The sequence below is a fragment of the Bidens hawaiensis genome, unplaced genomic scaffold, assembly GCF_021521415.1.
Source record: "Bidens hawaiensis isolate Kalapana, Puna unplaced genomic scaffold, B.hawaiensis_p1.1 tig00013897_1, whole genome shotgun sequence".
Classification (NCBI taxonomy): domain Eukaryota; kingdom Viridiplantae; phylum Streptophyta; class Magnoliopsida; order Asterales; family Asteraceae; genus Bidens; species Bidens hawaiensis.
The window spans coordinates 430,709-455,786 of record NW_027492190.1 but is presented as its reverse complement, the minus strand read 5'-3'; the positions used below and the strand labels follow the sequence as shown (position 1 = coordinate 455,786).

Here is a 25,078-nt window from a genome sequence, read left to right as displayed (position 1 = left end):
AATTTTCTACTCCTAATGGATCATCCGTCATCAAATCACCCTCCGGACACCGAAATTGTTGACGCCGCCGCTGCTCCTCCGCCGGTCACCGGAGCCGACAACATTCCGGCGAGTCTGAGCCACGGCGGGAGGTTCATCCAGTATAACATATTCGGCAACATCTTCGAAGTAACCGCCAAGTATAAGCCACCTATTATGCCCATCGGCAAAGGCGCATACGGCATCGTTTGGTAACTTTTATTAATTAATTAATTACTCTATGTATGTTTTGTTATGTTTATTGATTGATTAGGTTTTTTTTTCAATTAATTTGTTATTATTATTATGAATCAGTTCGGCTTTGAATTCGGAGACGAATGAACACGTGGCGATTAAGAAGATTGCGAATGCTTTTGATAATAAAATTGACGCTAAGCGGACTTTACGAGAGATCAAGCTTCTTCGTCATATGGATCATGAAAATGTTAGTGTGTTTGTTTCTCATTGTGATTGTAACTGTTTTTGTGATTTATTTGGAATGTTTACACTGATTCAGTTAGATTACTTGATCATTGATCCCAATACCGAAACCGAACTAAGATTTTCGGTCATCGGTTAATTGATTCGTTCGGTTACAGTTTGTTTAAAACGGGTTCGGTTTTTGGTGATCAGTTTGGAATGTCTGCGGTTTGCACTGATTATTGAAAAAACATAATCAGCAGCAGTTTGATTAGTTGATCGTTGATCACTAAACCGAAATCGAACCACAGTTTTCACTAATCGGTTATGGTTTCATCGAACCATTGGTTAATTGTTTGGTTTGGTTAAATCGGTTCAGTTTTTGGTGATTAATTTGGAATGTGTGCACTGATTATCAAAATAGAATCAGTAGCAGTTAGTTTAGTTGAATATTGATCTCCAAACCGAAACCGAACGACAATTTTTGGTTATCTGGATATGGCTTAATAGAGCCATTGGTTAGTTGTTTGGCTCGATTAATTCGGTTACGGTTTGATTAAATCGTTTCGGTTTTTGGTGATCAATTTTGAACGCATGCACATTATCAAAGCATAATCAACAACAGTTAGATTAGTTTATCATTGATCCCCAAATTGGACCATCGATTAATTGTAGGGTTCGGTTAAATTGGTTATTTGCTCACTGCTGAGTGCTCAGGGTTGACTTATTGGGGATGTAGATTATTGATTTGGCTACAGTTGAATGATAAGTTGAAAATTGCCCTGATATCTAACTTGGTGTGTGATGTGAAAGTAGATTGATTGTGTGCCTATTACTTGAAACACCACTTTTTCGATAGATAAATACATATGCTGTTTTCTACCAATAATTGGAATTTTTTTGTTTTTTTCTGTAAGTGATGATTGGTTTTTGTTTCATGTAGGTTGTTGCAATTAGGGATATTATTCCACCTCCACAACGGACGGCATTTAATGATGTATACATTGCTTATGAACTCATGGATACTGATCTTCATCAAATTATTCGTTCAAATCAATCATTATCAGAAGAACATTGTCAGGTCTGTAAATATGTTCATCTTCTAAATCCATATGTTTTATTGTTTGCTTCATTGCTTATAGTCTAAATGCTTACTTATCATGCTAATAAGTCATAAATTTATGTTCTTTTATTGTTTTGCAGTATTTTTTGTATCAGATATTGCGTGGGTTAAAATACATACATTCTGCGAACGTGTTACACAGGGATTTGAAACCAAGCAATCTTCTGTTAAATGCGAATTGTGATTTGAAAATTTGTGATTTTGGATTGGCTCGAGTGACATCTGAAACTGATTTCATGACAGAATATGTTGTTACAAGATGGTACCGTGCACCTGAGCTTTTATTAAACTCTTCTGATTATACTGCTGCCATTGATGTATGGTCTGTCGGTTGCATTTTTATGGAATTAATGGACCGAAAGCCCTTATTTCCCGGTAGAGACCATGTGCACCAGCTAAGATTGCTTATGGAGGTATTTCTTTATTTAACATTTTTCAAACTTAAATGAGAAAAATGAGTGTATCAGGTTGGGATTATTATAAGTTTTGAAATGATTTTGACTATGCAGCTTATCGGAACTCCATCAGAAGGTGACCTAGGGTTTCTAAACGAAAATGCAAAAAGATATATTCGACAACTACAACATTATCCGCGACAATCGTTCAATGAAAGGTTTCCTCAAGTTCATCCTGCTGCCGTTGATCTTATTGAAAAGATGTTGACTTTTGATCCTAGACAGAGAATTACAGGTTGGCCCGATATACTTTTTGCCTAAAATTTGAACTGTTTTATGTAGTTCTCAGAAAATTTTTTGTAATCATTATATTATTGGGTTAATATCATAAAAAACCACTATACTTATTTTCACGAAAAAGTTCTTCAACCTAAATTAGGTATATTAAAGTATTTCAACTTGTGAAAAGTGCATGTAAAAGTCAAACTATTTTTTGTATGTTAAAGTGTCTAAACTTGTCCAAAATGCTGGTATATGTTATTTTGTGTTTTAATAATGATTCGTTATATCTTAAATTGGTGGAAATTTGATTACCATCTTATTTTGATTTTTGACCAATTTAAGAGTTAACAAGTCAATAAAAAAATTAAAGTGTATGCATTTTAGACAATTTAAAGACTTTAATATATAAAAATTAGTTTAGTGATTTTTCGTGTATTGAACTTTAATATACCAAAATTAGGTATGTTGGTTTTTCTTCGTGAAAAATAAAAAAGTGGGTTGTTATATATTAACCCTATTATTTTAGTAATAATCTATTTGATATGTTTTCTTTTAAGATGTCTTTCATTTGACCCGCTAGCAATAAAATACAACCCTAATCGTTTACCTGTATAGGGTCGACGCTGCTACCTTTGTAGCAAGAATCATTTTATCTGGCCTACGATTATCGTGTGACAAACTTAATTTATATGCTTGTTGGTTTCAGTTGAAGGTGCACTCGCCCATCCATATTTGACATCACTGCACGACATTAGTGATGAGCCCGTGTGCATGAACCCTTTTAACTTTGACTTTGAGCATCATGCCCCGACCGAGGAACAGATTAAGGAGATGATATATCGGGAAGCTCTTGCTTTTAATCCGGAGTACCAGCATGTGTGAGGCGCTGTTTGCTTGTTTGTTGTTTGGTTTTATAATAGTGTGGTAATCTGTAAGTTGATGTTTGTTGTATATAAAAACTCTCATCTAGAACCTGAAGTTGAATTATTTGGTTAGGGCCATAGCTCAGGTTACAAATATCAATTATGTCTGATTATTGAACGTTCAAACGCAAATTAGATTTTTATAATCCAAACATACCAGCAATTTTATAGCATCATTGGTCAAGTTAACATAAGTATCATTGGTCAAATTAACATTATAAATTATCATCAATGAATGATCATGGTTTAGATTATTAAAAGCTGATTTGTCAAGTTAAACTTGAACGAATACTTGTAACCGTTGATGGTCCTGCGTGTAGAACCTGGTCGATAATGTGGTTACTAAATACACAAGGTGGCATAACATCAACAAAACTGAGATTCTTTACTTGTTAAATGTGGATCGAAAACTCTAAACTACCTTTACCTCGAGGGCGGTTTTCCCCTTAAAATATAAGTAAAAATAAACCAATACTAAAAGTGTATAACGATACGACCACCACATCAGCAAAGGCATGAATCCAGTTGAAACCGTCACACCTAAGCATGTTACAGTCAACATGTCTCTAGCATGGCTACATGGTTTCTAGAGCCCGCCTGAGCCATAGCCTCAACAAAAAGGTTTGACTCGCCCCCATTAGTCAACCCTGAGGCTTGAACGGAACATCTGCTGGCAGCCCCTGTAGTTTCATCATACAATAATACTTGGCCGGTGCAATAGCACCCGCCTTTGTGCACAAATCAACCACCGCAGGCGCATGTCCATGGTAAGACCGCCACTTGTCATCGAGTACAGCAGGATCTTGAGGCCTACGAAACCACACAATCTTCGGAGGAATCAAATCATCAACTTGAGCTTTCTTCCAAAAATGGGTCCCACGCCAACCGTCGAACTTAAACACCCCACACATACGGGCTTTATGCCCAGACGGGCCCACATGAACCTCTGAACAGTATTTACAAACCTTAGCTGAATAAACCATCAACAACTTCTGAACACCAGATCTAACCACCTCCCATGCTTTTAAGGTTCCTTCAGCTATTAACCTTAAATCATCATTTGACAAAGAATCAGCACCCAAACATTCCAACTTGTTTGGAGATAGTTCTTCCATGTTATGATCTGCACCTGCTTGTAAAGATAGTTCAACAACCGCAGGTACGCGATTGTAATCAAACCGTTCATCGTGCTTTATTACCTTTTGAAATGTGGTCTTTAGATGAAAAGTGTCTACCGGGACTATAATATCGTTTATGTTGCCTCTAATCCACTCGTGAAGCTTGTTCTTTGCATGTCGTTTGTAACCACGACAAGTCTTGATTGCGTGACCCTTCTCACCAACGTAAACTTCTGGACAGTATCTGCAAATCGTTAAAGTTAGACTTTTGTTTGGGTTGATCTGTCTATAACCTGTTTAATAAATGGATCATCTTCAGGGTGAACTAACTAAGTTACAACCCGACCCATCAATACAATTAAAATTGGTTTATGACCCGTTAAGCAAATTTACAACTATATCACCACCCATTTCAATCCATTTACGTCCCATTTAACACGTTTAAAACATAAGTATAATCCATTTACAACCTGCCACCAATTTTTTACTTACCAGCTTATTTGACAGGCTTTACGTGTTTCCAATCTTTGACACGAAGAAATACGCTTATATGTGTTTTCTCAGGTTCATCTAGGGGTGTAAACAAGCCAACCCGCTCGTGAGCGATACATTAAAAGCTCGAATCAAGCCGAGCTTAAATGAGCTTCAGCCCAAGCTTGGGCCTAAAAAGCAAGCTTGTTTAATACATGATCCCGAGCCAAAGCCTCACTTATTGAGCTCGGGCCGGTTTGCAAGGCTAAATGAGCTTACATTTATAATATTTATTTAATATATTAAATATATAATTAAATATAACTATTACTATTGTTTTTGTATGTAGAAAATGATAGAAATAATTAAATAATAAAACATGAAAGAGCTGAGCCCAAGCAAGAGTAGAGCTTGAAAAATGATACACGAGCCGAGTCGAACTCAAGCTGGGGCTCGGCTCGTGTTTACACCCCTACCGATCACCCACCTACCCGACTCGATTGACACCCCTAAATCAAGAATCAACTTAACAAATAAAAGAAAACTAAATAACAGAAATAATAATAATAATAATAATAATAATAATAATAATAATAATAAAAAGAGTGATTAAGAGAGAATACTTGCAAGACCAGATGGGTATTACTTGTAGAAGAGTTGAAACACCTTGTATTAACAGGGCTCTGGACCTAACCACATCATGGGCCACCGGGATCATGGCTTTGACCGGATAATCTTTGGCTCGGTTCTCAATCCTCTTGAGAATCATGGGCCTCAGCTTCCTCAAATCTGCTGCTTTTGGATTTGGATTTGGATTTGATCTGTCGTGTCGACAAATCATAACAAACCCTTGCTTCGTTAATAATAATAATTTATTAGGGTTCTTCATTGCTTCCTAGAATAAGAATAATTGTATTCTTCAGATTGGGATGAATGAAGACGACCAAGCCGAGTCTGTTTAGAAAATGAATCGGTTCATCTTTAATGGGCTACAACTTTTCGGTTTGGGTTTTTTTAGCTAATCATTATGGACCTACCGCCTACCGGTTCGAGGTTGTTTAGAGCCGTCCGAACCACTCGGAAAATGCTCGTTTGTTTTTTCGTTTGATTGTAAACAAGGCGCTATGCTTGCTTATGTTTGTAAACGAGCTGCTATGCTTGGTTCTGTTTGTAAACGAGCAAAGATCTGCTCGATTTGGGGGCAAATATTTTTAGTTTATTTTATATATAATTATATAGGAACACACATATAAATATATAGACAAGAAACATGCATATTGGTTTACAATTTTTTAACCATTTTAAAATTTTCTATTCCGTCAATTTTATAGTCTCATTTGTTCTCTTCAAATTTTCAGAATGCAAATTTCTTTCTCATAAAAATTTTCAATTTATTACACGTTTGTCAAAAAACTGCTAATTTCTTTACGAAATATGATTTACAACCTCCAAACTTATTTCTTATTGAAAATTTTAAAGTGAAAAGGAAATAAAATAATGCTCGAAAATCACTCGATGATCGATCGAAAAATGCTCGTTTAAATTTTCGCTCGGTTCATGATCAGCCGTAATCTTGTTTTAGAGATGCAAATACCAGTTAATGGTTATTCAAGTTCCTGTTATTATCTGTAACCGAATTTGTGTGATCTAGGCCAAGGCCATGCTTCCTTAGTTTGGAGGTTCTTTTTTGTTTTGGTTTGTTAGAGCTCTTCTGTGGCTAGACAAAAGGATATATGAATGTATGTATTATAATATATTTGAAATAACATGAATATATTGTCATTATCAAAACTGATTTATGATCGTATGCTATAATAAAGGAAAACCATTTGGTGAAGCGACAAGTTGCATCTGTGTGCTAGACAAAAGGATAGCATTTGGTGAATGGACAAGTTGGAACCCAAGGTAAAACACTGGGTATTCGAGGACAGTATATAGAGCTTCAATATGTTGTACAAGGTACATAGAGCTTTAATGTGACACTCGTCAATTTCAGGTTAACTCCGTTAATCCAAACTCCGTCAATTCAAACTTAAGATCACTTGATCTATAACGCACATCTCATTACATTTAAACTAGGGTTTTAAATGACGCTTGACAATCACTACACATGTAGTCTTTCGGAATTGCACCGAAACGCACACGAGTCGACTCAAACCATTGGTGAACAAACGACAAGCATCAAAACAAAAAATACGTGACAATTATGTGTTAACCTATATGTTACTTGATATGTATGTGAAATATTAAACGCAAGAGACAAGAGTTATTGTTTTACACTAGAGTTTGAACAACTAGAAGTAGAGGGACCATTGTGTAACATTATTAATATTAAATAATAACAAAACCCTAACCCCCTACCCCCTCCCCATAACCGATCGGCCTTCACCCCCTCTCCCTCTCCTTTGGCAGCCATGAGCACACATACACATACATACAACCTTGTTTCAAGTTTTGTTGAATAATTAAGGTGCTAGGAAGGTAATTAACAACTACTCTATGCATTCTATGTGTTTAATTTTAATATTGAATGGGTTAATCAAAACCCTAATTCTCGAAATTGATGATTAAGATGAGTTAGAGTTTGATTATATGCTTGATGATGAATTGCTAATGAAATTGATAACTAGTTGTGTTATTGTTGCTTGTTAATCACTTGTTCTTTGATTTTAAACTTTCAAGAAAAACTCTAACTATGTGTGTAATGTGAAATTGATATGCATGGTTGGTTAATCTTGTGTCTAGAGTGTTATATGCATGGATTATGATTCATAGATTGTTGTTATGTTGAGTTTTGATGTAAACTGGTACTGGACAGATTGTTAAATTTATGTTTAGACGACTGTAACTGAATGTTAATGTGGTAATTGGTCGAAATTATTAACACTAAAGTGTACTAGGTTGAGTCTAGTTTCTAAAAAGTCCAAGTTTGTAATTTTTGGACGTGTAAAAGTTAACTTTTATTATTTTACAAAAACGTAGTGCAAGTCTGAATTGTGGGGTCTGCTGTTAGGCTGTTTTGAAATTATCATATCTCATAAACTACAAGACCAAATGGGTTAGTTCCACTTCTGGAAGTTAACATATTGAGTTAAGAATCTAACCCAATTGGTCTTGCATTAATTGGATTTGTCATTTAACGGGAATAACAATAACATTATGTTGCGCATGATAATGATTGCTGTGTGTTTGCTGTGATGTTTGATCTTTGTGATAAAACCATATATGATAAAAATATAATAAAAATAGGTTTAGAAACCTAACTCACGTGTGCTTCTGTGATGATTTTTGGTGATTTATTTTACTTGTTAGAATTTATTAATAAGAGTAATCTTGTCGAGTGAAAATCTGCATGGATAATTTAGCTGCTGTATTATTTAAATTGTCATGAAAAGTGCATAACCGATCGATGTTTGCTATGTTTTGACCAAATTGCCCTTTTGGGGGATAATTGCTAGTAATGTACAATGTTAATACTTGACACTTAAGTAGTTGTTCACACATGTAACGTATCACCAACGTGTTTGTCGAGTCGCACTTATTTCACAAACGAAACACGAAACGCATCTCATGCATAAGTTGTATGTGTCGAGTCTAGGGACTCACTCGTAGTTTAAATACTTAGAAAATCTCGTTTTTGTTTTTAGAACACTAGTGAGGATTTTCTGTGACGCGCACCTTTTTCTCGGATCTTTTTGGTTATCTTCGCAAACAGTGAGTTTCACGTCCCCTTTTTACTCTTTGTAAAAGCTTTTATTTGGGGGAGATAACATACTCCAACACTGTAGATTTTGTTTAGTTTTTATATATCACTTATAAGGCTAAGTGGCAAACAAACCAACCAAAGTCCTTCATAACATCGAACCGGTTAATATTTGGATAATGGCGAGTCACTGTTGAGTAGTACTACTGGGTTTGACAAACCCCACCCAACTCTAAACTCGACTGTAGGTCAAGTGGGTGTAATTTTGGCTAACACATTACCATGGTCGTGGTTGACATGGTGGCAAGGCAATTGATAAACAGTCAGCTTCGGTGTCAAACACTTAGTAATACTTGTTGATAGGTTAGCTACCTATTGATATATAAATTGACTTAACACTATCTGGTAACGCAAACGCAAACGCAAACGCAAAACGTAAACGCAAACGCAAACGCTTTATTTATATAAACTTGTGAACTCACCAACCCTGTGTTGACACTTTTAGTATGTTATTCTCAGGTAGCCGAGGCGGGCACGCGGTTTAGGACATGCATTCGCTAAACATCATTGTTTTAAAAAAAACTGCTTTTAATTTCTGTCTTGATAACTTGTGTTTTTAAGTCGTCCTGTGTGGCGCAACTGTTTTGGTTTACGATTTACGCTTCCGCATTTTTACTTAAGACTTGATGTCTTGGTTGTTTGAAAACTTTATTTTTGGTGTTTGATTACAACTAATAATTCCGATCCTGTTAGTTCACACTCTCTGACGGTAAAACTCCGTTAGTGAATTTTGAGGGTGTGACATTTAATACGTCGTATAAAATATTTGTAAATAAATATATTTTAATTCTTATACTGTTTGTTATATAAATAACATGTGTATTAAAATATTATAGTACAAACTGCGTTTTATCTTTTTGTGCAAGTACACTATAAATAACATGTAAACAGATGGTCTTCCAGTAGTGAATCGATATGTGGTTTTAGCTAAATAGCTCATACATAGATACAAGCCGGGTAGCTCGCTTGAATGAATTTGCATTCTTGATTTTCTTTATATATTGATACTTCAGTACTCCGTTATTAACTGTTATCCGAGTTATATGAAAGGCAGGGTACATATATGTTTGGAATTCACTAAACTTTACAAAATTTGGTCACTAGCTTTAACATATGGCAACAATAAAAAAGCCTAGAATATAATAGTCGAACCTGGACCCTCTACAACATCCAAAAATTCAAAAATAGTGCATGCTGTAATACCATTGTCTAGGGTTTGTTCGAAAATCAATCAGCATCCTCTGCCCGACTCCCCAACTTCACTATATCTTCCACAAGAATCTTCCCCTCTGTAAAAAAGCAACCGACGTTTTACTCACCATATGTGTCACTAGCTTTTATAACTTAGAACAAAGTTGCAGTTGTAAAATGTGTGGATTGAAACCGGCAATTCACGTTTATTATTATTATTATTTTTCTCATGTCTTGGATTGCATAATATATATGAACCATCTTTAAAGATGAATAGAGAGCATGCAGACGTTACTAACCCTTATCTTTTGAAAGGTTGCTGATAAGCTCTAAAACCCCTTCTTTGCCCAAAGTATCCTTCAAGTAAATGGCTGCAGATGCAACTTCTTCAGGGGTAACTTTTCCATCATAGTCTCTGCAGTTATAAAATCAAATTAAAGCGATACAAATAGTTGAATACCAACAGTTACTTCATCATATCCAAGAAAAGAAGCTATATGACCCACTTTCCTAAAGACATGGCAGACTAAGGTTATATTCAATCTAAATCTCCAACGGGTCAAATTGGTAAAATTTAAAAACCTAGCTAAAAGCAAAATGGATCAAATGGGCGGAGTCAAGTGTACTCGAGTGGTTAAACATCTTGCATCTACATCATCAATTTCTAATACAAGTTACATAAAACGATGGATTCATGACAAAACCTAAAAACAAAGGTACTAACCTGTCAAGCACTCGCCAACGATCACCAATCTTTGCATCCACATCATCAATTTCTTTCTCGAGTTTTTGGAGCATAGCATCAACCTAAGTAGATATCATATATGTATGCAGTTAGAGAGAGACCTTCAGAGTCAATAAACCCTTGGTTGGCAGTAAATTACACATAATTAACACCTGTATCATGCATACATATACATACATACACGCATCTTACCCAATTTATGAGTGCCGAGGAGACCCCATCAGCTACGTGCTCATCCGTGGAATTATCAGTTTCCTCATGGGCAGCTTTATATGCCTTCACGGTATCGGTTCCTTTTTTGTCCAACAAGCTATTATACAAATTTATCTTCAAAACAAAAAAATGAATCACTATTGTGTCTTGCAGTTGGTTACCCCAATGGCAGCACCGTAATAGCTACTGATTCCAATAAACTTTTCACATGCAATAACCAACTTTTAATTTATATTTGTTAGCCAAAAGCTCTATTAGTTTCAAACCAGCTTTTAACTTATATCTGTCTATAAATGAACCAAAATGTTGATTTGGATAATTTAGTTCCGTTTTTTTAAACCTCGTCAAAAGTGGCCCTGAGTAAACTTTTTAAGCATGACTTCCTAAACCACTAAATTCAATAACTAAAATCATTATAGTATAGTTTTAAATTATGACTTATTGTAATCGCAGCCAACAAAAATATTACCCATTTTGACTTTTGACCCATTACCCAACCCACCCATTTTGTGTACAGGTATACCTCCTTGTTGACAAGCCTCAAAAACTCTTCACGCTCTCTACTCACAGACTGCACAAAAAGATGAAAAACAGATTACTAACAATGCGCTATGATATAAATGTTTGCAGCAACTCATAAGCAAGAGCTTTTATGATCGTAATACTTACAGATGCAGAAGCTAAAACAGCCAAAGCTTCACTGACTTTACAAAGCTGTTCTTCTTTATCTAGTGCCCGTACTCTAGCTTGTTCTTGTGTATCTGAAGCTGTTGCATTAATCATTTCTTCTAATGCAACATCCTTGTTGCTACTGATAGATTGTTTCATCTTGGCTTGCTCTTCTTCCTCCTTTTCTTCCTCCTCCTGTGATAATTAAGAAAATAACAGTAAATCAATTTATGCAGTTAATTTACAATTTCAAAGAACCTTTGCATAGCTCAAAATACTAGTATTTTTACTTCATAAATTAGAAATGGTAGTATTGACCCGTTTACTTGTGATAGTCACCAAGAGTAGGGGTGTCAATCGTGTCAGGTTGGTGGGTTGAATTCTTCAACCCTGACCCGACCCACATATTTATTTGTGTTGTGTAGTTTCGAACACACTTATAATCGTGTCGTGTTGGGGTCGTCTTTCGGCCGACCCGCTTAACATTCATTGGTGATTATAAGTAATCAATTACTCCTGCTAAAATGAAACATTATTGTAATTGCTGTACTTTTAATCGATTTTTGCTTCATTATCTCACATTTTCAATTAACAAAGTAACAAACTATATTTTATATATTTAGCTTGGGATTAAAGACGTCGATAGAAATGATTGGAGAACAGGAAGTTGAAACTAAAAAAATAAACTCTTTGAAAACTACGAGTCGATAAGATTTCAAAACAAAAAAATAATTTCACTTTTAAAAATTAATAGTTATAGGAAAACTAAAATTGAAAAATAAAACACAGAATTTTTACACTTTCAAACATTCCCTTTAAAATCTAACTATGAGCTTTCTTAAAAAACACTTGAATGAGTTAACAAGTTAACCCATTTATTAAACGACACGTGTTCGTTTTAAGTTTTAACCCTTTAATAAACAGGTCGCGTTTAGGTCGACCTAATTGACCGACCCACTGTTTTACCCTGTGTCATGTTTGGGCCGTGTCAAGAATTGCCACCCCTAACCCAGAGTTTGCTTTCAGTGCATATAACATCCTTATTTGTTTTAAAACAAATATTAGATATTTATCATAATTGTAGTGTTGTTGGACTATTTTTAATTAAAAAATTGGAAAAAAGTGTTGTCGATCCGACCCGGCCTAACCCGTCTATCTTGCCAACTCTTCTCTAGGCTATACTCATAGGATAGTATAAACAAAATAGAAAAACCAATATATATTTGTTAGAAGGGATTAAAACCTTGATGAGCTCCTCCTGCATTTCAAGGAACTCCAACTTTCTCTTCCTCTCTGAAACAGAATCCTCAGATGGCAAGGCAGTAACACTAACAGTGTCCACAACTTCATCTGGCAATGAAGACAAAGCGGCACTTAAAACTTCCTCAGGCTTTAACTTTCCAGACACAGTAAAGGCCCTGTGACAATCATGAAAGTTATTTTAAATTTATCTTATTCCTTCATGTCTATTACTATTATAATTACAATTACCTGGAAAGAATCAAGAGAGAAGATGGAACAGAGTGATTAAGAGATAGATCCAGCCAATCACGAAGCTGCAGAAAAGGCAAACTTAATTGAAATTCACAACTTTGACTATAATATAGTTTTGATACAAATATTAAATCTGTTTATGTATCATCAGGTGAATATAAAACACCAACATTAACTAATATTACCAACTAACCACTAGGACCATTGGTATTCAGTTAAAACATAACTAAGAGCATAAATCAAGAACACATAAGCATAAATCACCAATTATCATCAACAACAAATTTAGCATAGAGCACATTGCCTGGCATAGACACTTACGGTCCCAAAGAAAATGCAACACTTTAGATCTGGATTTCCAAAAAAAATGTCAGTTCTTTGGTAAGTTTGTCTCAAGTACTTTTCTACCCATAACAAGCATTACTTGGTACAAGTACTTCTAATTATGGCCCTCAGAATTTTCTTTATTTTGTTCTTTTCAAAAAGCATTTTGCACGTTTGATCAACAGTCAAAACACTTTTACTAAACTAAGTGTCAAATCAAACATTACAGCTTTATGGGACGGTGAGAGTTCTTTCAACAATATACATAATATACACTGTCACACTCCAATAAAACCATCATCAATTCACTAACCGATTCGATTACACCAACCCCTGATATAACCAATGATCTGTTGACATGTTGGCTGCTTCTAAAACATTTCCTAATTAAATCTGCCACACTATATAGCCTAAAGTATAGCCCAATAGCATTCATAACATATTTACATCAAGTCAACCTGTACGTACAACTCTAAAATGGTAAAGAGTGTGAACATATTAAATTATTACCAAAAGGAACATAAGCATGTGCCAACTTAGATTCACAACAAAGCAGCCCAGGCTGACCATAACACTAAGTAATGCCAATGTTCTATGTATTTGCATCACCAGATTTAGACCAACTCAGACAATGTGTACACAACTTTATCTAGTAGTCTCCACTACTTATGTACAGTTTGTTCTACTAACTATTGCCAAATGATTAAATAAAGTTGCATTTGTTAAATTTTTTTAAAAAAAACCTGCTGACGCATTTCCTCCACTGAACGTAATCCAAGCATGCCTCGCTCTCTACAGTCTTCACGAAGTTCATTTTCAGAAAGAGCATCCACACCACCCTCTTTTTGTATCATCATATCATCATTCTTTATCCTGCATACAAAGATGACATAAATTGTAAATGTAAGGACAGCCAACATTCCAACAGTATTAAATATGGTAAAATATAACATACCATTGTAATCTTTTTCGCAGCATGTATCGTAAGTAAGCGTCTGTTCCATAAGGTTGGATTCCCATATACTTGCACATGTTTACTAAGCGAGGCCTAATAGCAGTAACATTTAGAAGAAAACAGCACAGTTGATATCATACTCAAGTGATACTTCTGAACAAATGACTGAAATCTGACCTGCTGATATTATCAAGGGTAAGTTCATCATTAAACAGCTTCGCGAATCCCAAGATTTCCTCATTATCAACAGAAGCACCCGTTCTGACCTGTATATCAGTTTGTGAAATGAAGCACGTTTCGTTTTTAATAGAAACTAAATATACAGCTATTAAACTGTCATAAAGCTTGCCTTGCTTAAAAACTCATCAAGATCTTCTGCTGTTTTCTTGATTTCTCCACTCCTAGTATTTTGGACCTCTTTGGCCATCTCTTTAACTGTATCCTGAAGAAACTTTGCATATTCTATTCTTGCATTTAACTTCCTTTTCAGTGCTTCCTGCAGGCAACCATAATCAAGCCAATAAAAACTTATTAAACATTGTGATTACTCATTGAATTTGAAGTGAAACAACATGTTCGCTTAAGGTAAGCTGATATCTCAAAATCTAAATGTTAACAATTAAGAAATGGAATTAACATAATGTGACAAACTAATGTTTAGAATACTGTCTGAACTAGCACCTGTTCTTTCATCTTGTCCTGAAAGGTAGAAGGTAACATATTGGGGAAGAGTTTCAAGAATACGGGCAGCAAAAACTCCATGAAGGGGACAGTAATGAAAACAGCAACAGGAACCAGCCGAAAGATATCTGCAGTGGTTCGTGTCAGTTGTTGTCTCTCTCTCCTAGAAAGACTCTTCCCACCAGCAAGCTTAAGAAGCAATCTAGAACTGATCTTCACATCAACTCCAAGTAGCTTGATACCCAACCAGTAATGCTTCATGGTATCAACAAATTCATTTTTCCAGTGAACAAGTTTCTTGGCCCAATCTTCCCTAATTAAACATAGCACAAACAAAATGAAGATTAAATGGCATTTCGGTTCAGATCATATATAACATTACAACTTGAAACAATCAAATTATCAATCACCAAACCTGCTCATAGAAGCCACAGCTCTTAAAGCCGGACCTATCCCCAACAGCGCAGCCCAGGTTCTTTTCAAAATGGAACTAGCAGGCTTCTGAGGTTCAGTACTCTGTTAGGCTTTGATTTTAGCCTTTGCACTGGTCAAGCCTTCAACAGCTTGATCACACTCCTCCGGAGACGCTTCCTTCCGTTTCTTAGCAACTTGTTCTTTATCCTCCTCATCATTACCCAAACTAGGTTTAGGTGCAGTAGCCATCGAAGCAAAACTCGAAAACCGTAACACCAATTCTCCCCTACCGTGTAACATACTTCCCAATGTTCCATATCCTGTAACTGTATGAAACTTCTGAGCCCTAAACAATCGTATTCCAGATAAGTTCCCAAAATCTGCATCCCTTCTAAAGTAAGCATCATTATAACTTTTGTTCCCTAAATCACTTAAAGCATTACTAGGAGCAGAGCACTTAGAGCTCGAATCACGCGAGTCTGAGTATCCGGTAACGATCCCATGGCTCAGACTTTGAACCGAGCAACCAGAAATATGAAGGTAATCCGACAGAATCCGCCTGCGTCTCAAAAGTGCCCTAGAAGCCATTAAACTAACAAAACAAAACCTGCAACAATATGCGCTAACTCTCAGCTCTCATATCATTAATCAAAATAATCACACAATTGCATTATCAAGTATCAACAAACCTAATTAGAAACTGACTAAAAACAAAACCTAATAATAACAACAATAACAATAAGAAGAAAACTAACCGCAGTCTTCGCGTAACAATAGCAGTAACTCGTCCAACTGATCACCTGAAACCTACAAACCACAATAATAATCAGCATAGAGAACGAAAACAGCATTAACGAAATACGATACCGATTCAAACTGAAATTAGGCGACGGAATTGAACGAAATGATTATTAGAGCTACGGAAACATGTGAATTGAAGATTAATGAAAACCTAAATTGGAAGAAGACGTTAATTTGAATTAATTAGCGAAGTTGAAGGACTTAACAGTGTTGTTTGTTTATGGGTAGCAGCAGAGAGAACTTGAGAGAGAAGAAAATGAAGGTTTTATAGGGCTGCCTGCTGACCAAGATATGTGACTAAACAATAAAAGAGATTTATTTATTTATTTATTTATTAAATCAAATAAGGTAAAAAGGTTTTTTTTTTCTTTTACATGAAAAAATAGAAATTTTAAAAAATATAGGAGATTACTTTGTAATGAATTCTTACCTAATGCTATGACTTACTATGCAAGTTTGTGTACACGACAATGTTATGACACGATAATGTAAAACAAATTAATGCGTCCAACGTTAGACTTGAATTTTTTTAAATTGATATCACATGATTACATAATTGCAATAGATTATTTACTTTATTGTGTGATATTCTGGTACAAAAATCATTCTTTTTTAAAATTTGCATGACACGGGTATGTCAAAGCAATCTACATAGTCGTGTGACGTGACTTTAAAGTTCACCCTATCATTGAAATATTCACAAGATTAATGTTATAATACTATAAGGCGATGATATAAGGTATAAAATAATACAATAAATGGCATTAGATATCTTATGTGTATATATTCATGATTTATCATGTTATTAGTGTGGTACATATGAAAACATAAACGTGACGGACATAACATGCGGCTTATGCGGGAATTTTTCCAAGACGTTGACTCATTTTTTGGTGAATTGCTGCTACACGGAATTACTAAGGTCCATTATTTTTTTCGTGAGTGAACATACCGAGTATAGGCAGGTTTAATTCAATCGATAATGGTGGTTTCCATTTGGCTAATTTGGAAAACAAGGAACGAGAAGTTTTTTTTTAAGTTGTTCGATTACAAAGATCGTGAGTGATGTGAAGGTCGGCTCATTCCTTAAATGAAAAGTATAAGCAAAAGGGCGAATTTAGATTGGGAATCATGGTAAAAATAATTTCGTCAAATTTTCTTTATAAGTTATGTTCGTTGTTGGTTATATCTTGTTTTGGACCTTCTGTCGCACTTTTTCGGGCTTCTTGCTCGTGGTTCTCTGTTTTTTATCAACTATTTTGATTCAAGCTATACTTTCAGGTATAAGATTAGTTATTGTGTGTATAACAGTGAGATGTTTCGTTATCACAATAAAGTTGTTCCATTTTTGCATAGTAAACAAAACTTCTAAACTAGAAAACAAATTGGTGTAGATGAACTTTTACATAAACCATAAGCATATGTCTTAAAGCATCCACAACAACAAACTGATACAAACCGTTAAATCAGCACCACGTCATATTTTCTCAAAAACCTCACTCTATTTCACAACAAACATTTACAAACCTATTAAAACACAATTAAATATATATGCATGTGTGTATATTATATAATATAGGTGTGTATGAGAGAGAGGGGATTGTGTGTATATTATATAATATAGGTGTGTATGAGAGAGAGGGGATTATTCATGTAACTACATCCGATGTGAGAATTAATACTTTGTTCTATATTTTTAGAATTTGTTACTATTAGTGTAAAGTACGAGAGAATGAGATAATAAACATGTACCTCTTTTTGCCTTGTCGTATTTTTAGAGGTGGGAGGCATGGTTCATCCCATTAACGACGTCAATAGCCCCCTTTATTAGTAACGGCCCTTAACGGGCCATGATAGCGACATCTTCTATTCTTATTGGTTGATCAAAAATATCCTTTTTGTCCCCTTAAGGGGACCACATAGGATTTGTACCATCAAATGCTATGACCTGACTATTCCTTTTCATTATTGGATCAGGTCATTTTAATAATAATAATAATAATAACAATAATAATAATGTTGATGATAATAATAACAGGTTTTATGAGGAAAGTTTATTTACAAATTAAATTAACAAGCTAACTGTGAGAGTCAAGTAGTCTAATTATGTAATTATATCGTAGTTTAATTACATTATACTATAATTATTTTATGTTGTATATATAATTACACTACTTGATTCTCAGTTAACACGTTAATTTAATTTGTATTTGATCAAAACCCCAGTTTTATTATAAATAAAAATATAATAACCTACAACAATATGAGGAAAACAAATTATAAAATCAAATGTTGGTGTGTATGAAACTATGAATTATCAAGTTTGGTTTATACTTTGGTGGACATCATAAACAGAATCAGAAACAAAACCAATATCTTATATCTCTATTGTCATAAATATTTTGTAAATGAATTTATATTTTACACAGTGCTTACTTTTTAGTGTATATTTAACACCTGCTGATGTTCTCGAGTAAACAAAACTATAAGCTGTCTCGTATTATACACAAAACAATTTTCACAGAACGAAAACACAAGGCGTGACTGGATTATTCCAATTTATTAACTCTGGAGATTATGCACATGACCGAATGTACATCCATACGTGACTACAGATACCTTGCACAAAACTCCCGAACGCCTGGTTCTCTTCACTAGCCAATGTTTAACAAACACTCACAGTCCATAACCATAACTAATTCCTGCAACAAGATTTTGTAACCTTAATTACAATGACTGTATGTACACTTAACAAATAATAATGTTTCATTTAACAGATCATATACCATGAGAACTTAAATGTGTTTTCCACGATCCATGTTTAGAGCAATTCTTGACAATTTTGTCAAGTCGTATGATGATCTCGAAAAAGTTTGGTCTGATAGCCATATCTGGATACCAACACTCCTCGATTAATCTGAAAAAAATATAGAAACGAATAAGAAAGTGCCAATTTTTGTATAAACAGATCAATTTGAGGGTTGTTTTAACCTTAACAGTCAAAAGAACATAAAAGGAAACCGGCCAAAGGTGTCAAAAAAAGAAATAGAGTGACAAAGTTCAAAGCTTTTTACAGAAAGGTTATTATACCAAAACACTTACATATAAATGGGCTGATTCGAGGCGTGTTTTAATCTAATGGGTAACCACAAAAAAAACAAAAACAAAAAAACAAAAAAAAAATTAAAAAAAATAAAAAGAAAAGCGAAGTAAACTTAAAAGGAAATGGGTTATAAATGGGTCAAAAGCAGAATAAGAATGAGATAGCTCAACCCATTTGCTTATAAATGGGTCAATTCAAGGTGTGTTTAGTGGGAAAAAAAATCTTAAAAGGAAACGGGCCATAAGTGTCAAAACAGCTCAAAAGTCTCCGAAAGAGTTTTTAACGGATATAACCTCCTAAATCATTTTTCTTCAAATAATTAGATTATCGCTAAAACAATATGTTCTTGATCAAATTTGATACACCAACTATTTATAAAATTTTGAACAAAATGTTTCGTCTCAGCACAACCTAATCAATATTGACCCGGACAAGAAGATACACGTTTAACCTGAACCTGTTACCACCCATTTAGACCTGGACAAGAAAATACCCGTTTTGACCACAACCCGTTACTGGACCCTCAACCCACCCATTTTGCCACTTCTATTTCATATGAAAGTACCTCAATAAGAAATGAAAACAAAATTTGTAAGAAATGGCTATAGAAAACAAATAACTTACTCTTTTAGATCTGGAGGATAATATTTACATTTTATCTTGAATTGCGGTCTCTTCACGGCTACACACATCAGCTTAACAGCCTCTTCAGGAACCTTGGTATGAAGCGGTGGGACACCTTCTACCATCTAATTAATCCCACGGTAAACAACATCAAGATCCAAAGTCGAGATAAAAATTAAATTTTTAACTTTCAAGAAACTAACAGAACAACTAATATTAAATGGCATGATGGATATATTTACAAATATGTGATATGATATATTGCTTTATATCTTAGCAAAAAATAAAGCAACCATTTTTTATGACTAGAGTGATAATTATGACGATGCTCACAACTATATCGAACTTCTTTAAATAAAAAACGATTGAGGCTCACGCATTCTCAATACACTTTGGGCCTGTTTGACCCGTTAAAACTGCCACTTCTATTTTTTGCATTATAAGAAATCAAAGATATGCATCTATTTATTTATCTTTTTTTTTGTGGTTTTCATTTTTGTATTTTAATAAATTAGTGTGATAATACGACAACACCTCTACTACCACAAAAGTTCACAACCATAATCAACTTTAAATAAAATGATTGGGAGGTTTATGCATTCTCAATACTCATTTGCATCTAAACTAGAAAAATTACCTCATAAAGAATAAGGCCAAAAGAATACGCATCCACACGTCTGTCGAATATTTCACCATTATAAATCTCCGGTGCAATATATAGATCTATGATCAACATAAAACATTCAGTTACTAATTTGCATAATACTTCATGTGTTTCTAGAACTTACTTGTTTGATCAATGGTAACAGGCCATGCTAATCTTGCTTTATTTGGCGAAACTATAGACAATCTGAATAACCCAAAACCCGCAACCTTCAACTGGTCCCCACTGTCTAAAAATATGTTTCTGGCACCTTCCAAAGTTTCAGTTATCAAAATTATCTCAAAATACAAACTTTACACGACATGTTACAAAATAGTTAACGTTTGTTAGTTGCCTTACTTTGGCCTCAAATCACAGTGAATAATTGGGTCCGGTTTACATTCGTGAAGATAATTCATTCCCCTGCCAAATCACATCCAATCAAGAAGTAATAAGTGTCAGTTTTGAATATATGCAATAGACAAAATGGGTTAGTTGGATAACAGGCAACTTTTTGGACGGTTTGAAATGGGTTGTGTCGGATTGGATTAGGGTTGTAAACGAAACGAGCTGAGCCAGGCTGGGCTCAAGCTCGGCTCATAATTAATATACTACAAAACTTATAACTTCTATATCTTAATTCTGGGTTATAACTTATATACATTAAAATACAGGCTTTTATTTAGATTTTAGACAAGCCAACGATCCGATCGTTTACAAACCAATCCGGCTTGGCTCATTTACAAACAGCGATTTTGAGCTAGTTTTTCCCGAGCGAGCCAAGAGTCGCCAGCTTTTTGAACAGATCTAGCTCGGATATTTCATAAATAAATATATTATATATTAGATATGATTACAATCAGTTTAGAAGTTACCAAAAATGAATAGAGGGAATAGTAGTCTACTTGCCTGGCAATATCAAGAGCAAATTTAAGAGCTCTGGATAGCGACAAACGTCCTTTGTTTTGAAGATAGGTTTTAAGGTCACCATGAAAATTCAACATAAAATTTAGTTTTTTTTTTATATTAGTATGTAAGCAAGACCTGTTTATTTTAACTTTTAAGTTATAACCCTTTTGACTTTTGTTGGTTTTGTTTTGTTTGACTTACTGCGGGGTGATGCTCGGAAACAATCATCATGGGTACTCTTTGTGTGACTGCTCCAACAAACTGAACCACATTAGGATGCCGGGCCTTTTCCAATATAGTCAACTCATGTTTGAAAGCGTTTCTGCATTAATTATTAATAAATAAGAGTTCTCTCTAGTCGACCTTTAATTACGGGTCAAAACAGTTTAAGTTCACACATTCACACTTTTTTTTATTATTTCTTTAAGTAACTAAATTGTTAAATATGTTTACAAAAGCTAAACTAGAAAATGTTAATCTAATTTTTATAAAAAGGATTATTTAGAGGTTGTATGAACTAAAAATACAAGTTGAATGACTTTTGACCTTTATCTAAATTGCCACTTCTAAATTTAATGTTCAGAAGTCAAATACAATGGTAAAAAAATACAAAAACACTCTATAAATCATTTTATTAAAAAATTTAGATTATTATTGAAAGAACATAACTTTTGTAATCATATATCACACACTGATTGCTCACAGAAAAATCAACTTTTGAGGAAAAAGTGACCCTATCTAGATACGACTGTCTTATGATTCTATCTCTTTAATTATAACTTTTACACTCATGCATTAACATTTCATCTACTATATAAAAAAGATGTTAAAAGATAGAAAATAATATTTGTAGCCACATACACTCTTTCAGGGTCAGAAGAGCAGTCTTTGTCTAGTATCTTCACTGAAACCTTTGTGCCATTCCATTTACCAACTTGATAGGCTCCCTGTAATTAATAATAGTCATTTACATAAATGGTCCTTTTCGTTCAAAAAGGGTATTTTGGTCATTTTACTCAAATTTAACATTAAAAATAATAAAACTTAGTCTTAGACCCCAAACTTGTTACAATACTGAAAACTATTTTATTTGAGTAAATTACACAAATGGCCTCTGTAACTAAAATAGATATAATTAACGATCCTTTTGGTTCTAAAATGGTATTTTGGTCATTTTACCCAAACTTGTTAGAAACTGAAACCACATACCCCAAACTGTGCGGACCAACCGTTTCAACACAAACTCATTTTGACCCGTTACTAAGCCCGCCCATCTTACCACTAACAAATTTATTATGAAAGAAAAAGAGTCTTACCTTTGAGATGCCAGCGCCTTTGCGAATCTGAAGCTCGTGAGGATTGAGCTCATACTCTGGAACTTTTCTAGGGTTAGCAACAGTCATAGGTGTCTTTCTTGTTTTCTAACAAAATTAAAAAATAAATTCAGTACAATATAATTCCAAATTAGAAAGTATCATCAACATATTAAAAACACAAATTAACTGCAAAATACCGAAACTTTTGCTCCACGAGCCTTCAGTATTTCATATGTTTCTATGTGTCCATAGTGTTTGGCATCGGCAGCTGGCTGTCATGATCAAAACTGATTACGGGTGTGAAACCAAAATAACCGAACCGTAACTGAAATAACCGACTTAACTGAACCAAGAAGAACTGAACCCAATAAAAAAACTGATGGATTGGTTTTATGTTTTTTAAGATACCGATTTTTTGTTGCTATCAATCAAAACCCAAAAAATAAAAAATAAAAAAAAATGAACAAAAAAACCAATCTTAAGCATTTATATAAAATTGCTAAATGTTGTAGCCCAAATTAGGGCTGTTCACGAGTCAAGCCCGAGTTGATCCAGGGTGGATTCGAGCTCGAGCTCGAAATTAAACGAGGCAGCTCAGCTAGGCTCGAATTTTAAGTTAAACGAGCCTAAGATCGAGCTTGGGTCGATTTTGGCTCGGTTACAAAAAAGAGGCAACTTGGCTCAGGTTGTTTCAAATCGAGTTTTTTTAGCTAGTTTTATTCAAGATTTTATCGAGCGAGCTACGAGCTCGAGCTTCAAGCCGCGAGCTTTGTGAACAGCCCTAGCCCAAATATAGTTTCAAAAGTGTAACAATCAATTAGTTATTAGCTAACAACAAACTTTAGCCAAATATTTCAGCCTCAATTTCAGTACTTTGGGACTTCTTTTTTTTCCAGCACAAAATTTTTGAAGCCCAAACTGTGAAACAAAACCGACCCGAACCCATTGTAAAAAACCAAAACCAAATAGTTTTCAAAAACCCAAAAACCGAAACCGACCCGAACCCATTGTGAAACCGATAAAACCAAAACCGAACAACTTCAAAACCCCAAAACCCACCCAAACCCTGTGAAACCGATTAAACTAAACTAAACTGAACTGAACGGTTTTCAAATCCCAAAAACCTAATTTTTGGTTTGAACCGACCCATGTGCACCCTTAAAACAGCTAAAAGTACATGATTTAGTTAACTCTAAGCTAATAAGCATCAAATTTCACAACTTTATCATAAAAACACAATACCCAAACATCTAATACAATTAATTTATTCAAACAATTATCCCAGTTCAATTATCCACATACCGTGCTGCCCCATCGATCCCGGGCATCGATATTTGCCTTGCGGCTCAACAACAGATGAACAACACCGACGTGCCCTTCACACCCGGCAATATGCAGAGCCGTACGGCCATCAAGATCAATACTATTAACATCAACCCCATCATCCAACAAATCCTTAACCCCTTGAACATCTCCTTTACACGCAACAAACAGTAACTGCATAGTCGAGTCAAGGTTCCCGGGTATACTCAAATCATCCTTCGTGGGCATCCGTTGGATCGGGTCAAGCGATGATTGCCGCCCGAACCCGAACCGTGCGTTGTTGACACGTGGGTCCATTGAATTCTGACGCTTTATGCTCAAGATTGTTCCCAGTTTCATCGAATTTGTTGATAGTTGGCGGGAAATCCCGCGTTTTAGTTGTGATGTTCGGTCCATGATGATTGAATTGGAAATTGGAAATTGGAATTGGAATTGGGGTTTGATTTATAATGATTGATGAAATATCTGAGTGAACTGGGATTATTATTATTATTATTAAAGTTGACTATGTTTGACTTATCTATCTGCCACTCGGATTATCCGATAAATCCGCTGCAGATGTCTGGCTTTATTTTCGTGTTACACATTTACGCCCCTCAAGTTTGCAAATATTGTTGTTATGTGTACAGCCGGGAAACATAACAACCTGGAAATTCGGGATTAGGGGTGTTTTTCGGGTTCGTTTTTCGGGTTTCGGGTTTTTCGGGTTTCAGGTTTTTCAGGTCGGGTTCTTTGGGTTTCAAAGTTTTAAATCTTAACCCGAAACCCAACCCAAATCTCTCATGGGTTTTTCTGGTTCAGGTAATTTGGGTTCAGGTTTTTTCGGGTTGGGTTAATCGGGTTAGAAAACAAAACAAAACAAAAAACAAAGAAAATAATAAAAACTTCAATGCAAAAATTAAAATAAGATATTCTTCTTTGCTTGTAACTCAAATAACAAATAATAAACCAACATAACTTAATAAAACAATTAAAAAAGAAGAATAAAACTAAATAACTAGCTCGAACCATAATCTTCTTTAATCGGACGTGATTTGATTGTTCGATTATGGTTGCTATTAGTAATAAATGAAAAACATAAATTAACAATAAACAACTGATCCATAATAGTTAGAATGACAACAATCTATTAGGGTCAACAACTGATAATTTTAGTGGTT

General features: G+C 34.7%; 2 protein-coding genes and 2 pseudogenes across 4 annotated transcripts; 1 reads left to right on the top strand and 3 right to left on the bottom strand.

Annotated features, from left to right (window-relative positions):
- LOC143545338 (mitogen-activated protein kinase homolog MMK1-like) lies at positions 1–3,120 on the top strand. Its single transcript, XM_077037249.1, has 6 exons — positions 1–230; positions 334–463; positions 1,382–1,519; positions 1,642–1,974; positions 2,071–2,251; positions 2,945–3,120. The coding sequence occupies exons 1-6, from the start codon at positions 16–18 to the stop codon at positions 3,118–3,120; spliced, it is 1,173 nt and encodes a 390-aa protein (XP_076893364.1). The 5' UTR covers positions 1–15.
- A 455-nt stretch (positions 3,121–3,575) lies between these two features.
- LOC143545319 (APO protein 4, mitochondrial-like) lies at positions 3,576–5,639 on the bottom strand. Its single transcript, XM_077037233.1, has 2 exons — positions 5,374–5,639; positions 3,576–4,523 (listed from the first exon to the last, which is right to left on the bottom strand). The coding sequence occupies exons 1-2, from the start codon at positions 5,637–5,639 to the stop codon at positions 3,803–3,805; spliced, it is 987 nt and encodes a 328-aa protein (XP_076893348.1). The 3' UTR covers positions 3,576–3,802.
- A 3,694-nt stretch (positions 5,640–9,333) lies between these two features.
- LOC143545337 (uncharacterized) lies at positions 9,334–16,185 on the bottom strand (annotated as a pseudogene). Its single transcript, XR_013137410.1, has 16 exons — positions 16,067–16,185; positions 15,955–16,006; positions 15,201–15,806; positions 14,786–15,098; positions 14,454–14,600; positions 14,282–14,370; positions 14,105–14,197; positions 13,893–14,022; positions 12,823–12,887; positions 12,575–12,749; positions 11,332–11,526; positions 11,186–11,233; positions 10,642–10,776; positions 10,429–10,511; positions 10,004–10,119; positions 9,334–9,802 (listed from the first exon to the last, which is right to left on the bottom strand). The product of XR_013137410.1 is annotated as an uncharacterized LOC143545337 (transcript).
- A 2,510-nt stretch (positions 16,186–18,695) lies between these two features.
- Positions 18,696–24,320, bottom strand: LOC143545299 (integrin-linked protein kinase 1-like; annotated as a pseudogene). Its single transcript, XR_013137400.1, has 12 exons — positions 23,898–24,320; positions 22,793–22,867; positions 22,596–22,700; positions 22,141–22,226; positions 21,485–21,601; positions 21,280–21,363; positions 20,731–20,793; positions 20,516–20,634; positions 20,365–20,450; positions 19,728–19,852; positions 18,787–18,917; positions 18,696–18,702 (listed from the first exon to the last, which is right to left on the bottom strand). The product of XR_013137400.1 is annotated as an integrin-linked protein kinase 1-like (transcript).
- Between the last annotated feature and the right edge of the window lie 758 nt (positions 24,321–25,078).

What these genes read in the sequence shown, in the direction of transcription:
- LOC143545319 (XM_077037233.1), bottom strand. Translation starts at nt 5,639, where the DNA reads ATGAAGAACCCTAATAAATTATTATTATTAACGAAGCAAGGGTTTGTT. An exon ending in ATACCCATCTGGTCTTGCAA is followed by an intron (nt 4,524 to 5,373) that starts GTATTCTCTCTT and finishes AACGATTTGCAG; the next exon opens with ATACTGTCCAGAAGTTTACG.
- LOC143545338 (XM_077037249.1), top strand. Translation starts at nt 16, where the DNA reads ATGGATCATCCGTCATCAAATCACCCTCCGGACACCGAAATTGTTGAC. An exon ending in TATCAGAAGAACATTGTCAG is followed by an intron (nt 1,520 to 1,641) that starts GTCTGTAAATAT and finishes ATTGTTTTGCAG; the next exon opens with TATTTTTTGTATCAGATATT. An exon ending in TCCTAGACAGAGAATTACAG is followed by an intron (nt 2,252 to 2,944) that starts GTTGGCCCGATA and finishes TGTTGGTTTCAG; the next exon opens with TTGAAGGTGCACTCGCCCAT.